The following is a 16,425-nucleotide window of genomic DNA, read 5'->3' as shown; positions in this document are numbered from 1 at the left end:
TAATATTCAATATCTACAATAGAAAATACCCACCCTAAACTAGATTGTCCTAGATTTAGTCAAAATGGGACAGTGACAAGTATAATTAGTGTTATGTAAATAAGCAGATTCATTTCAAATGCTTAAAAGGGAATAGGGGGTGGAAGGAAGTACTTTGACTATTCAGTACCAATGTTAATTACAGGAAAAAATGGACTTGCATGCATTTGCCAGCAACTTTCAATTGAAAAGCAGAAATATTTCATGCACTATGCTATAATCATTTTACAACTGAGGTTTCAGTGATGTAAGAGAGTAGTGGCAACTCAGAATTCCAGGCTATTTACTGGGTTTGAGTCAGACTGTGTAAGAGAGTAACACTGACTCATGATCACAGCTTCTGATAATGTGTAAAAGTAAATCTTTGGGATTAAAGAAAGAACCCAAACAAACAAAAAAATTACCTAACGGAAAAAAATTGATTAGCTCACTGCAACATAGAAAGTTAGACCTTCAGCACTGTAACAGAAAATGGCTCTACCTTCTTAATATCTGCAGATCTCAGCCCTTCCTGCAGAGGATGTACTAAAGGCAAGACAGTGGCTGCACTGACACGCTGGAAATGAGAATCAGACACTTGTTCAAGACGTGGTCGCTTAGATTCCAGTGAATCATGATCTGTCTGAGATGGACCTGGATGAAACTGCTGTTCATATCCAGTTCTCCTTTCCTGAGGCCTATACAGAAGAGATAAACTATTAAAATACACATTTTTGATACAAGAAAAATCCTTGACACTTTTCAATTTTAAAGAAGATGCAATTTGGTGAAGCTCCTTCTAAACAGTAAAGCAGATAAATACGTTTAAGTATGATCTTTAAAAACACAACAGTTAAAATCCATTGGAAAAGAGAAAGTGAACTTGAATCTCAAAGGCACTCCTATCATTACACAACCTTAAAGAAACTCAGCAGTGCTACAAGGATATTGCTCAAATCAAAGCTCTGATTCAAATTATAAACACACCAAAAATCCATGAGAAAAAGACAGTACTATATTCCACTGAAGATGGCCACAACAGCTCCATTATTTAAATTTTGTAGCCAAATAATTTTTAAATATACACAGAACGCTTGAGATGAGCCACGAGTCTGTTTGGAATTTGATCTCTACTAAAATTCTACTCTATGACAGAAGCAGTCATTGATTCAATCCATGAGTCATTTAAAGACTCCTCCTTCTCAGAAAAATGCTCAACAGTTATCACTTGCTGCTTCACACTGCAGTGCACAGGATGTCCATAAAAGACCCTCATGTGCTTCAACATCTTCCTATGAAGTGCTACTGAAGAGATGACAGCAGCAGTTTCCTGCAGTTTGCCAGAACTACCAAATAAGCTTCTACAAATTTACAGTGTGGGGAGGGGTGTGATTTACTACTGCTATAAACTCAATTTTGAGAACTCTAAAAGCTGCTGTGATTCTCAGCATTAAAACAGAGCCTTACTGACATTTTGCTGACACAAGATGAAGGCAATATGGAAGCCCCAGATTTCACTATCATCAAGTTATTTCTGGGAATATCCTAATGAGATTTTAAGCCAAACCAGTATTTACATAACATTCATCATGGGTATTTGTTCAGAACCAGATTGGTCAGTTATAGCCAAAATAAACCTCCAGCAGTAATCCTGCATATAAAGTTGCTCCTAGCAGATATATTCACTAAGAGTCCAAGGCAAAAAGGGTTTTTACAAGCAGTGAGTGCAAGAAAAGAAGAGGTTGTTACAGGCATTAACACTTGCTTATGACTGTATACCAGCAGACTAATACACTATAGAATTGAGTGCACAAACCATATTTTAATCTCTCCCCTAAACAGAAGCATGTTCCTGCTAATTTACTACAATCCAGTTAATATTATTCTGATCTGTAGTGGGATTCTAATCTCCAGATTTGATGTTCAGAGAACATTCAATGTTCTTCAAATAAACGCTTGACACCGTGTGAAAACTTTCTTGTACCAGCAGTGACGATGCACATTGACCATCCCTCAACATCCCCCATGCAGTGACCCCTTTACTGGGAAGGAAGACACTGGCAAACTGGAAGCAAACTCCATCATCTGATTCACTGCTGCTGTCCACTCTCCGTGTCCTCAGGTAACCCCAGAGCAGCTGCATGCACAAGATCGGTGTTTGCACTCCTCCAGCTCAGCCTCCTCACCTGTCAGAGCCTGGGTGGAACTCGGAGAGCAGGGAGGGCCTGCGCCGGAGCTGCTGCTGCTGTTGCTGCTGCTGCTGCAGGAGCTGCGTTGCCTGACTGACTTCCAGGTGAGACGAGCGATAGTCGGGAACAGCAAATTCCTGAGGGAAACGTTTCTTGTGTTAATAGGAACAAGGGTAGAGACAGGACCAAAAGCATTCGGTGATCGTAATCATTTCCAAAGCTACTAAATACAGAGTAACACCGGATCAATGAAGCCTTATTCCAGCTCAAAAAATAACGTTTGCAAATGGCAGTTCCGAGATTTCAATAAACTTGAAAGAGACTAAATATTTATACTAGGAATTCCACCTAATTTATTAACAACTGCTAACAAAACACAAATGAGTCAGCAGCAGATGAATAGCCTTTCAAAAATATCCTTTAAAATCAGTCTTGCACATCCAACTGCAACATGGTAAAACGAGAGCAACCTCGAGGCAATTTCTTTTGTTATCACCTCAAGACATTTTTATATCAGACACTATAAATCAGGACTAAGAGTCACACAAGATGCATCTTCCAATTGATACAATTTACAATCAAAGTGAGGTACAAGACTATTTATTTGTATATCTGTGTCATCAACCACTCGCTTTTAAAAATTATATGCAGCTGGCACTAAACCGAAGAAAAGCTCTACAAGACATGTAATAGATCATTACCCATGAGATTTCGTTTTCATAAATTATCTAAAAATAAACACAGAGCAAGCCAAAAAGCTTCAATTTTTGAATTTCCTTTTGCTAACATGGAAGTAGAGGAAAACATCCAAAGTATCTGCTGCAGGAGGAGAATTTCATTAAAATGAGGGAAACCTGAACTGTTGTAAAGCCAACAGTTTGTCCTCCACAGCCCACCACACCACAGAGCACAGGATGGCAGAATAAATGCTTGGCAGAAATGAGCAAGTACGATACCCTTAGAAATCCTTTACTCCCTTTCTGGCCAGCAGAACTCAGCTGGCAGCACTGGTATGGCTGCTTCAGAAAAAAAAAATCAGTGTAACACAAGTTTTTACACATTCTCCACCTTGCACAGAATTTTGACAAGTATCTTAGAGAGATTCTAGCCCAATACTGCAACAGAAGTTTAGGAACAGAACCCCTACTGAATTTATTCAAACCATCAGAAACCAATGATAAAACCAGGACGTTTATATTAATAAAGGGCAAGGAGGGCAAAACAAAACAGAAGAAGCCCCCCCACAAGTATTTATCTAAGCAGACTGGCAGCAGCTCTCCCCAGCGGGGGCACATGGATGTGTTTCCAAACATGAATGACTGGTGTTACCCTCGTTCAAAAACCAGAAATAATCCCTTTTTGGCACAGCAAACACCTGAACTGCAGCCTGGCTAAGGCTGAGGCTCTCAGGTGTCCCCCTTACCTGCTGGTGGCGGGTGCTGGGGAAGGTGTACTGCACAGAGTGGGGCGGGTACCGGCTCTGCTCCGTGCTGAAAGCTCCTTGGTTCGGAGGATAGCCTGAACTTGACATTATCAGGGAAGGAGTCTCCACAAAGCTGTGAGATCAAGACCAGCAAGCAATCATGTTTCTAGGAAACCGCCTAAAGGGAAAAAGATCGCTGATAAGCACTGAAGTACCAGATGTACTCACAATACATTACAGCCATAGTCACCTAAGCAAAACAACCATTACCAGTAAAAGCTTTTTCCTGATGTATTTATTTAATAGGTTACTTCAGTCTGAAACATGCTAACGGGTCTTAAATGGGCTCAAAATGGACGTGTCAGCATTGTCTACACAAAGATTTGAGGATTATATTGTTGGAATACATCCTTTTACCAGTTACCAGTTGGGTTAGGAGAATTTGACAAGAAAAGTAGGTCACTTTAAATAAATGTTAAAGAGGTTATAATAGTCTATAGCTGGACTCTGCATTTACAGTAAATTTTCTTAGCACAACATGAAGTTCACTTTCATTTCTTCTACAAAGGTTTTGGATTCCATGAACTGTTGCTGACTTTCAGATTCAGGCAGTCTTAGGGCTGCACTCAGTGTCACCTACAGTTCATTAAATCCCAGTGCATTAGTCAGGCCCTGAATGCCATCACCATCCAACAGCAGCTTAACTCAAGTAGTCAGTAAAAAAGGCACTCACAAAGCAGAAAACCAGCTCAGCTTCAAATGCCAGCATAGTTTGGCTCCTACAGGATGCCAGAAACCGAATATACTACAAAGCCCTAAAACAATCCTGCTTAGTTCACAATCAATGACTACTTTGCATTCTCTAGCTGCAGATGGAGAGCAAACACTCAACTGCAAACTGACTGGGGGAAGATTTAAAATACTGAAGAAATCCAGACAAGTTCCCTATCAAAGTCTGAGCATGCCTGAGGCTGGGTATGGTTCCAGCTGCTGAAGATCCAAATAAACTGATTAAACCCTCCTTCCCCATCAGTGTTTTGAGCAGGTGAATTATGGCTCTAAGCAAAAAATTGGGACATAAATAGATTTTTAACAGAAAATAGTTTTCTCTGATAGCTCAAAAGATGTAATCCTTGGAGCCTACATATTAAATCCAGAATTCTATCAGATGTGGAACACATTCTCAACCTGTTGCCCAGAGACCAGCAGACATATCAGACCTTCAAATGAAGTAACTGTTGATCCCTGCCTCAATGGCTACATTTCAAAGCACATTAATCCACATCCTTTCACAAACATCACCTATAAAGTTATACTTCTGAACTGCATTTTCCATTATCAGTCAATAGACAAAATCAGCTCAGCAGATCTTGAAGTATATCTGGCATATTTTATCATTCCTGTTCTGGTCAGGGGATTTTTCCTCCTTAACTCTCCATCAAACAAAGCTTTATGTGTTGGACTCCCAGAATAATGAGGCAAATTTACACTTACCTCTTAAAGCTGATTTTCAGCTATGAAAAATCAAAGGAAAAAGCAACAGTTTATCTTTCAAAGCAATACTACAGATCACTGATAGTGTGCTTTATTGTACCTATAGATCTATTATAGTACCTATAATTCATATCCAACTGACAAGCTCTAACAGAATGCTTCACCATTAACATTTATTATACTTCATCATTCACACTGCATTCATTAGAGTACAGCTTTACCTACTATGTGATGGTCTAATGGGTCTGAGTCATATGATTTCCATTTAATCAAGGCACAGTATCAGAAAGCCGGCAAGTTCAGCTGCACACGTTGTGAGAGCAGAGAGCTACCCCTGAGCACCCCAATGTACCCCTAAACCCCAGCCACAGCCAAAAGAAAACCTCTAATTTTCCTTTCTTACATGGACTTTCACAGGAATTAAAGCTATGGCACACAGCTGTCAGCTCAATCCAATGTTTACTGATGTGATAACTACTCCTGTCACAGGCTGGTGCACATTCATCATTAAATGAACTGGCTCCATGGTATAAAGATGCTCAAACACTTTAAAAGGTTATGAAAGTACAAATCTTAGTTTGATGAATTGCTGATGCCCCAACCTAGGCTCCCTCAGCAGCTTCATGTGCAGAGATCTGAAGAATCTGGGAATGCAGAGGGGATCAGGAGAGCAACCACTTGAAAATCACACACAAATATAGGTCAACTTCTGCATGATTCAAGGTCCTTTCTCGTTCTCTCTGTCAAGTTACATCTGCTCCTTATTTTCTCAATATTCAGTCAAACCCACAAGTTGATCATTAACCCAGGTGCTGAAAGTTCAAGCCACGCTCACTTTCTGTGATGCTATAAAAGCTATTTCTCCATTCACAAGAACTGCAGTGGACAGAGTGTTAGGTTTGTGCTCATCTTGAAATCTTTCACAACCAACTGCAGTGAGAGCATCTGACCATCTCTCCAGATTCTGCACTGGACATGGAAAGATGAGAGAGAGGGCGTGGAGTACAAGAATGAACATCCTGCATCCATCCAAAAATGTCAACCTAAACCCCCTCATAACCCACAAGTTTTACATAATAGATAGGAAAACACTGAATCTGATGACTTTCCTACTGAAAGCTGCAAGTGTGATCATGTTCATAATGGAAATTGTTTTAAAAGGGAAACAAATGAAAGTTGCCAGCAGAGGAAGGCAACAAGGAGCCTATTCATGGTCAATATGAGAGGTGAGAAGCACAGAGAGGAAAAAAAAGAAAACATGAAGTTATCAGTGGTGGGGGACCATTCTTCCTCCTCCCTGAGGGAACTGGCAAAACAGCAGCAGAGATAAGGGGGTAACAGTAGAGGAGAACACATGGTCACATATTGGCAATTACAAGGTGTGGAGGGAACTAAAGGATGGGGATCCTGCATGGGATCTCATTTCTTTCAAGATAAAATCAACCCTGGAGTACAACACGTAAAATGACACTGAAGTACAATAGTCCCTCCCTCTAAGCCTCCTTTTCCTGTTACAGACACATCCACATGCCTGCACACTCTCCTGATTTGACCCCTCTACGTGCCCTTCAGACCCCCCCTTATCTCCCAGGCTCCTACAGCATGAGCTTGTTTATCCTCTCTGCAAGGGGAGGGAGAGATTTTTTCCACATTTTTGCCAGTAGAATTACCACCAATATTCTGCTCATCTCTCCCTGTCTTACGACCTTAATTCTGGAATTGTGGATGTAAGTGCTTGACTTGAACTCCTATTTCTCTGCAGGCAACCTTACGACCTGTCAGCCAAAAGCATCTGCCTCTCTCCCTTCAGCATCTGCTCACATGTTTGCAGCAGACACAGATTCTTCTTCATCAATCTAGTTCCTGGCCAGTGAGGGCAGTGCCAGCTTCCTGCTGTAACCTCTCCAATTTCCATACGTCCAGATTATGTTTAAATACAGCCATCCTTTTGCATAAAACTGTAACTGTGTGTGCAGACTGTAAACAACCTCATCCGGGCTTTCCTCCCTGCTGTATCCTTTCACTAATCATGACAAACCTCCTCTTGCTCTACCCAAAGCCAACCAGAATCCTCCTGTAAAGTTCCTCACTGTTTATTAACTCTCTCTGATCCTTGCACTGCTTCCCCCTCCTCTGCCGGAACAGAGGCTGCTCATCTTCATTTTCAGCATCCCTGATAAACTACAACACCAGAAATCAGCTTCCAACTCTGCTCAGTCAATGACAGCAAGATTCTGTTTTTCAGACAAGCATTTTTTACCTTTTCATATTATCCTGCAAATTACAGAGGTTAAATATATACACATTTAAAAGAGCTGTTACAGACTTTGGAATTCTGCCTCGTGTCTCACAAAGATAAAGTTAGGTCATGAATACTTTCATACAGCTGCCAACCAGGCTGGCAAATTGTCTTGTCTCACCAAATACTGACAATTAGAAGGGGCAGAAAGAAATATTTCTTTGTTTTGCAATTCAGAAGCCAGAAATTGTGTTATAATGTCCCATTTCACTGACATTCCCAGACTCTATGGCAAAACAGATGGGGAAATCAAGTAGCATCAAATGGATAATATTAAAAAAATAAAAATTACAGGACACACAGGAGCAAACAATCAAAAAAGAAGCAGTTAAGTGAAGATAGCCAGGGGAGAAAAAGCAATGATAAGAGTAATGGATTCAGGAACTGAAGAGATACTTGGCCTTGTGTTAATTTGATCTTCTCGGACAAGGAAATGATTTAACAATGTTTATTTCTAAAGGTATGACGATATTTTTGTCTTTGGCCAGCTCAAACTACTGATCAGATCCAATTCAGTATTCTCTTAAAAGCTACTGTTCACACTTACATTCACCATATGCAGGGAATTTTGAGTAAGTTAGAAATAATTTGGAAATCAATATTATAATGGCAACAATCACGGTGTAATTTCAGCTTGATCTCCAGAACTCAGAATGCTTCAGAAGCAGAAGTACAAACTATCTTCAGCAGACATGTGGGAAAATGAGTCACAGAAAGGTTAAAAAATCTATCAAAGACTCCCCAGGAAATAGACAAAGTCTGAATCAGAAATAAGACTCGATTCTTGCAGCACTTTGAAGGCGCTGCCTGAGTAAAGCAGTTCTTTACTTGGAAAAACACAGTAGGTTAAAAACTGGGACTATTTTTAGCAGAGCAGTTCCCCAAACCCCTTCACCACACGGCCACACAGACCTGACACAGCTGTCCCAGGGCAGGGCAGTCACCTGCTCCATGTCCATGGAGCCACTTGCTGGAATATCCTGTCTCCATCTCTTACCTTCAGGGATAAAAGGCCAGTCTCATGGGTAGACTCAGTTTTCCTTCAGCTATCCAAAACAAGCTGACATTTCTGCATTTAGAGTAATTTTTGTGCCATCTTGAAGTGCTTAACCAACATTTGCTAATTAAATTTCACATCCTTTTGGGAATTTTCCTCATCTTGTTTTTGAGCAAACTAAGTGTGATATAAAGAGAGCAAAGAATGAGATTATAGTCTAACCCGAGTTGGGAGATTTTGTTTTTAAATCGGCAGCTTTAGTAAATTGAGCTCTGATGTAACTAACCCATGGCAGAGCAAGGGAGGCTCTGCCTTGCACAGGGGATCTACAATGAATCACAAAATTAATTCAGGGATATTTATTCAAAGTTTACTCTGGCAAAAAAAAATGAAGAGTGAAGGGAGTGTTTCAGCAGTTGGTTCGAAAGGCCTTATCCAAGGCATGATAACAATACTTGTGAATAATTATTTCTGTGATTTCACTTCATAATAAGGTAATGAAACTACCTCATGGAAAAAACCAAAATCAGGCTGTATTTATGGACTAACCTATTAAACCACACTGACCAGATTTCATGAATTACAGACCCTTCAAGACACAATGCTTCAACACACATAAAACAAATCAAAACTACAGGTCAAGAGTCACAGAAGTAAAACCCTTCAGTGTATTGCTAGCTTTGCAAAACAAATCTTCCCAGTAGCATTTTGTTTTACCAGATAATCATTAACCTGTTCAAACACAAACAAAAACACCAACTTTGCATCCTGGGGATATGCCATACACCAGAAAATACTAACACATCCATTCCTGACAGATTGCTAAAGATAGCTTAATGGGTCCAACTTCCATATAAAAAATTATTTATTCAAACTACTGGACACAGCACAAGGCTGAGTATCATCTCCCACCTGAAATCCCAGTGCTCAGAGTATTAACAGTAGGGCTGCAGGCTCACACTGACTTAGCAGTGTAGAAAGTCTTCAGTAAAAAAGCACCAAACACTTCCAGAGCAGTCATTAGTCCTTCAGTCACTCCTCAACATCCACTTATCAGCAGTCATATGGCAGCTATTCAGATGGCAAAATTCAGTGATGAAGAAAAGAAGTTGGGGTTCAAACTGATCTGTGTCAACCCTGAAGCCTGACCACAAAATTCTGCGGAGTATTGTGGGATGGGGTGGTAAGTGAGCTACTATATCAATATATAGGACAATCCTAAAAGATAGAAGGTTTTCATTCAAGAACCTACCAGAAGGTTGATGCCTGAGCAGATTTAAGATAATTCTGTGCTTTAAAACTGAAGGACATGTATTCCAGCTACAATATCCAAGCTTACAGACAGATGTATGAAAATCTGCTGGGCATCCCCTCCAAAAGATGAAAAATTCTTTGCATGCTACAAGCAAAAAAAAAATGTTAAAAGGCCAACACTAAAATTAAAGACAACTTGAGTAATGGTCATTTAAATATGTACCAGAGTACTGTGCTTCCCATTTCTGCAGGACACAGGCATCACCCTCAAAGCTCAGGGCCTCTCCCACACTTTCTCTAATCTTTTTTTCACTCTTTTTTCACTCAGTTTTATGCTGCAGAATACTCAGAAACTTGTAGTCAAAGCACATGGACATATGCTATTGGAATGAATAGAAACAATGAATGTATTTTCTCCAAGTTTAGGACAACTAACTACTGAATTTTCCATGACAATTCCACATGTGCAGATGCCTTTTCTTCTTCTGTGACAGACAGAACCATAAAATCCCAAATACACCATAAATTCCCAAGAACTTTAATCTCACACAGTTGCATTCCCTTTACACACAAAGTTATTGATGGAAAAATCACTATTTCTGTCCTTGCTAGAAATACAGTACGAAAGTTACATTACTATCAATACTGAACAACATTCTCTCCATTAATTATTAATACAATAATTAATAAATCAAGAAATGTGAGTATTTGAAAAATAGATGCTAAGAAAAGCCCAAACATCTGAATTCAACCCTTTTCACACCCTGAAATTTCCATTAATGTACAATATAATCTTATTTCTGAACATCCAAAGCAGTAACTCACAATGCTGTACAGTGCCTGACATATTCTCCATGACACATGGCAAACTTTAATTTAGCCAATTACAGACGTGACACAAGTTAAGGAGCATTACAGCTGTCAATTCAAGATGTCACATTGACTCTATCCTAGGAATACTTTTCCATCTCCATCAAGGGAGCCAAAAAATTAAAATAGGTTTTTATACTTCATATTTTAATAGGAAAAGATTCCCTATTCACAGGTTACCAGCTACTTAAGGTACTTCAAGTAATAGTTTTTGAAACACTAAATATTAAGTATTAAAGAGTCATTCAAAGCAATTTTTGTTGCCATTCCAAAGGTGAAAATTGGTTGCATCCTTACATGTGTAATTTACATCCAAACTCTTGCCAAATCTCAGGATCACATTGTTATGCTTCATCTTTAAATAACAGTTTCTCTCTCTCTCTCTCCTGCTACAAATACAAATAGAATTTGTGCTCTACCAAAATGGGGTTGATCAAATTCAGCTGACAAGATACTCTTCTCCTGGAAATTCTATTTTAATCCCTCCTGTAATTTATGATCTTACAGAAAAGTTGCTAATACATGATCTCAGGACCCAGGGCATATACAACTTTGCTGCATTATATGGGGGAACATAATGGGAAAAACTAAGATCACATTAACATCTTTGGAAGCTTCTGATCAATTACCCACTTGCCTCACCAAAAAAATAAAAATAGAAGGATGCTGAGCACATCCACTTCCAATGAGTCCATATTTCCAGCATCCACTCACCAGTTACCACATAACACCCTGGGATACAGAGAATCCCTGAGGGAGGAAAATCCTCATGGATTTTCATAGAGGAACAGCTCTTACACCCTGCCATGGAGCTTATCCAGCTCTCTTCTGCCAAGGAGGGTCACAATAACACCAAAATCAGCCAAAAGAGGTAGGAGGAAGTCCTCCCTTCAGAAATGGAAATTAAGGATGTAGACATTTCCTTGACTAAAAATACCACAGAGCGATGACTTAAAACTGAGAAGGGTACAAACATCAGGGTTTTCTGGTTTTAAAAGTATGTCACAGAAACAAAGATAGCTTATTTCCTAAAGACATTTTCCAAGGAACACCAGATTCCTGGTTGTCCCAATATGGCAAATAGCACACAGTTAATGCACACCACAAAAAAAATTTCATGAGCCAAAGAACCCAAATCTCCAGAACTGAATGTCCAAAGCAAACCCTACAAAGCCCAAACACTGCACATGTAAGGACTCTCATTCCCAAGGGAAGACAGCTTTTTTCTGAGGTGACTCCAGCACTTCCCAAATCCCAAACATCTCCCTCAGCCTTTTGAAGGGCCCTACCCCTGCTACAGGGGTAATTCAACTGGTTTTGAAACATCAACTGGATCATTCAAACTTCACCCTGAAAACTGTAATGTGAAACAGAAACCAGCCCAGGCATCCTCCAGTGCACCCATGTGCAGCAGGCAAGAGACTCAAAAGATGCTACACAAACGACAGTGATAAGAACTGCAAAAAACCTTCCTCAGCAACTCATCCTCACTCATGAGTGTTCAACAATTCACTGAGGTTTGCTCCAATTCACCTTTTTTCTCACATTTCATCTAGGACTTAGGAATAACCATACCTCAAACTTCATATGCATCACACACTATGCATAAAATACTCTCTCAAAACAATTTTTCTTCTCCTTTTTTGGACTGAAACTGTACACAGTTCAAGAACAGCTCCTGCACATGAATTTATTCCTCCACTGTTAATCCATCTGCAGGTAAAACTGGTTTTTGACATCACCTAACATCCAAGAAATGATGTGGTCACAGTTTTAAGTTTCCAGCATCTTCTTGTAGATCATTGATTATCAAAAGTGGATCTATAGTGACAGCTTTTAAAAACAGCTTTGGTTTGGAAAAGGAAATATAACTTGACTAATCCATACTGACTAAACCCACAAACTATGATGGATTGTAAGAGAAAACACTTATAAAGAAAGGGTCAGGAAAACCAAGTATCAGCCTCATAATTCCCCTCAGCTGACTGAGTTCAGATAAAATCAAGTCTAGATTTTAACTAGAAAATACAAAAAGCCTAAAATAACATTTTTTTAACTGTATCTAAGAGCAATGCCTTGGTCCATACCAATGCTCCACAGGAAATGCAGCAGGGCCTTCTGGAAACAAAGTTTATTGTTATTACATTTATGATTACATTTAAGGTACTCTATTTCACAGGAAATGCAACAATATATAAAGATGTAACTCCAACTGGGAGTCTTAAAACAGCCTCCAAGTCACAGAAAAATGCAGAGAATGGAAGAGATCTTGGACTATGAATGGTACAAATAATCTTTTGGATCTGGAGTAAAAAAAAAAAAAAAAACAAACAACCCAGAACTTCAAGGTTCTATATATGTTTAAGCCTGATCTTTGACACCATAGTGAAACACCAGCACCTATACAAATAATGGCTATAATGGAACAGGTAAGTGACATTTATTATGACAGGTTCTGGCAATAATATTCCAAGAAAGCTAAACCATGAAGTTACAATGATTATATGGGAGAATTCCCACTTTTCAAACACCCCTCCTCTGCAAATCCAACATTTCAGATAGAATTAGAACAAGAGTTGAAAAATATGAACCTGGTGAGACAAAACTCTATAGGGTAAATACAATTTTTTGATTTAAAGTAATTCATCTTTTTTTCCCCAAAATAGTATTAACACGGGGAAGAGTGCAGCTGATCTGAAATCATATACCTGCCTCATTTGCTGAACTGCACTTGAACGTGTCATGAACTTCTCTGTTAACTCTCTAACACTGACAAACAGGACAGGAATCAGTCGGTTTTGCACCTGATTTATATTCACATTTGTTAGACGTGTTCCCTGAAACGTGAACGCATTTTAATCCCTTCAGGAGAGCATTTGCTTTTCCAGGCAGCCCCGGGCTCTGCCCAGGAAGACCAGCAGAGGTTTCACGTGGAGTGTGTGCTCTGTGTCCCACAGCCAGGGAATGCTCTGGGCTGTTTGCAGCTCGGACGGCACAAGAGCCCTCTGACATCGTGAGGACATAAAGGAGAATTACCCAAATGCCCTCTCCCTGCAGCACAAGGCACAAGCAAGTGCATGACACCAGAGGAGTACTAAAAGAAACACACTGTTAGTTTAAGCATGTTTTACACTTAACATCATCCCTTTTCATTTATAGGTGTCCTTTTCCTCAACATCTCTGTGGCTGTATTTTCATTTTCAGTTTTACCCAAGAGCAGTCACTCAACATGCACAGAATTTTTAAGTCTCGGCCAACAATTTGTCCAGGTAATTTGTCTGCATAAAAAAAAATCATTTTTTACTGCTGTAAGTTATGAACAATAGGATCTTTCAGAGATGGCTGATGCATCTTTTTACATCTTCGTGCATCTTAAGAGAATATCTGTTAATTTTGCAATAACTTTTGCAATCATAAGCAGGTGAAGTTGCTGACTTCAAAACCACATAGACCAACACCTGCCTTGAGCCTGAAGAAAAAAAGAAGATCTATCAAATCAGTCTGGGAGGGGCAACATTACAAGTGGTTTAGATGTGGAGCTGGGCAAGGACATGGGAGTCTCTCTTAGGATACTGGGAAGAAACACAGCTCCAAGGTAAGACTGAGCCCTCTGTCTCACACAACTCAGAGCTGAGCCCCAGCAGGCCCAGGCTGTGATTTAACAGATGGTGGGAGAGCACTGAAGGAGCAAGGAAGGGAAAGGGAACCTCACAGAAGTCCATTACTAGTTGGATAATCACTGAAGGAGAGAGACACCGAAATGGAAGATACATTCAGCACTGTCCTGGCTAATTTAGAAGTATCACAAAGTAAATATTTACAGACAGCAGTCCTGCATAGGTCAGAATTTTTACCTGGACCAGTTACAGTAGGGAGGGAAGGTACCATGTTCAGTTAATAGCCCAACATTGAAACACTGATTCAGATTTGACTAAAGAACATAAATGACTTGAAGAGTTCAAGCCTGGCATCCAGGAAACGTTGCTTGCATTATGAAACCACTGTCTGGTTACAAGTCTGTTCTTAAGGTTGCTCTGTGTCACACTGCACCTGCACAAGGAAAAGACCCCTTCCAGCTTCAACAATTCTTAAAATCTTACATGTAAATCACTACACCAGAACTCTAAATAGTATTTTCAATTGGGCAAGAAAATCTTCATTAAAATCGTTTTGTAGGCAAAAGGCCATATAGAGGAATAAAACATTTCACCAAAACCTTGGCTGAGAGCTTGAAAGAGTATAAATTTCTTATTTATAAGAAATATTGTTCTCTACTACAGAAGATTTTTTTCAGTTGCTTTCATGCATTTAACACCAGCTGAAGCAGAGGCAGCTTCCCTTCCCTGCAAGCATCTTTCATTCATGCTACAACTGAGAAATGAAATAACTCAGAAGACGCAGTCAGAGGAGCACAAGAACTGTGGAAAGGGACTTGAGGGGGGAATCGAAAAGGCACTTTAGGGTCTGTCCCTATTTCTACCACAGTTTTTAAGAGAGTTTTGTAGATCCTTTTAGATCACAATGGAAAACATGTCTGCCCCAAAAGAGCAACTAAAATGAGTGGCTATAGGAGACAAAGTGTATTCAACACAAAACAGCAGCAGTACAATGGAGCAAAATGAATATATTCAGATTCTGTGCATGTAATTTCAACCTGGAGAGTTACTTTTAATTGATGGGTGCAATGATTAACAAGCTAGAGAGAAGCAACTTGTGGAGGCAAGCACTTGTAACATCCTCTCCACACGTTCAAAAACACATGTTATAACTCTTAGAAAGAAGATTCCAAAATGCTGCTCTTTCCCACATTTCAGCAACAGGTTTAGGTATTTTAGTGACCAACATCGAACAGTGTATTTCAAACAAATTACCCTGCACATAAATGACAAAAGAACTCTTTTTCCTCAGCAGCCCATACCATATCACAAAGAAAAGCGACGTAAAGAAAAAATTAACCACGCTTTCGCAAAAAAGGGTCACTGCAGTTGGCTTCTTTCCCCTGAACTTTTGAATCCCTGGGCTAAGCACGAAGGTCTTTCATCCCCCAGCACAAGACACCACATTACAGCTAACTAGAAATCCACTTCAAATATTACAGACTTCCTTTCCAAATGTCAAGGTTGTTTAGTTAATCAGGAATAACAACATTTTGCGGAATAAAATTCCAGTGCAAAACTACAACAGAGCTGCACGGTCCTCGTGTGCAGTGACATAACTGTGTCCACTTCTTCAGGCACTTACACTGTGCCATCCCACTTACCACCACAGTTTTTGTTATAATTGCCCTGTTTCCTATCTCTCAAATCATAGTGCCTAGGATAAAAATCCCTATCTGAGCTCAAAGAGTTCATAACTATAGTGCCATACCAAAAATTAATAAAAGAATACTGCCACAAAAATCAAGTCTTCAAGACTACACATTCCCGCTGTAATAAGTTGTCTTAGTTTCCACCAGTATTTACAGTCATGAAAAGGTAACAGACTTGTTAAGACCATATCTGCAGAACACGAAGAAGCAGGTTTTGGACAACAGATTGTTCACAATATCTACTTGCTTACTTGAGCCTGTCTAACACTGACAATTCATGCATCCACCTCGAATCTTGCCTAACTGCAGCCGACTTTATAAACACACGTTTTCTAAGTACAGAAAAATCAGCAAGCGCGAAGTTCTTTACCATCAAGTCAGAATAATTCTAGCAAAAGCCACTTCCATTGTGCCCTGCAGCAGCCCGGAGATGACAGAAGCCGGGGATGTTTACAGGTCCCATATGAATAATTCAGCGTCAGCATCAGCAACAACTCCCCGGCACTGACAGCGGCCGCGATGCTCCCCCGACACGGAGCTGTGGCCGCAGCACATCCTCAGGAACTACCGCGC

The 16,425-nt window shown here is 39.9% G+C and overlaps 1 protein-coding gene across 1 annotated transcript in view; it reads right to left on the bottom strand.

The window, feature by feature from the left end:
* The window catches only part of NCOR1 (nuclear receptor corepressor 1), a 55,564-nt gene extending 39,325 nt beyond the window's left edge, over positions 1-16,239 (bottom strand). The window contains exons 1-4 of the mRNA XM_017731029.1: positions 16,223-16,239; positions 3,631-3,808; positions 2,205-2,344; positions 521-716 (exon numbers count right to left, since the gene is read on the bottom strand). Of these exons, the coding sequence (XP_017586518.1) occupies positions 521-716; positions 2,205-2,344; positions 3,631-3,738 (444 nt within the window). The 5' untranslated portion in view covers positions 3,739-3,808; positions 16,223-16,239. The remainder of the gene's footprint in view (positions 1-520; positions 717-2,204; positions 2,345-3,630; positions 3,809-16,222) is intronic.
* Positions 16,240-16,425: the final 186 nt, after the last annotated feature.

The sequence above is a fragment of the Corvus brachyrhynchos genome, unplaced genomic scaffold, assembly GCF_000691975.1.
Source record: "Corvus brachyrhynchos isolate BGI_N302 unplaced genomic scaffold, ASM69197v1 scaffold283, whole genome shotgun sequence".
Lineage (NCBI taxonomy): Eukaryota > Metazoa > Chordata > Aves > Passeriformes > Corvidae > Corvus > Corvus brachyrhynchos.
This window is presented reverse-complemented; position numbering and strand designations above follow the sequence as displayed.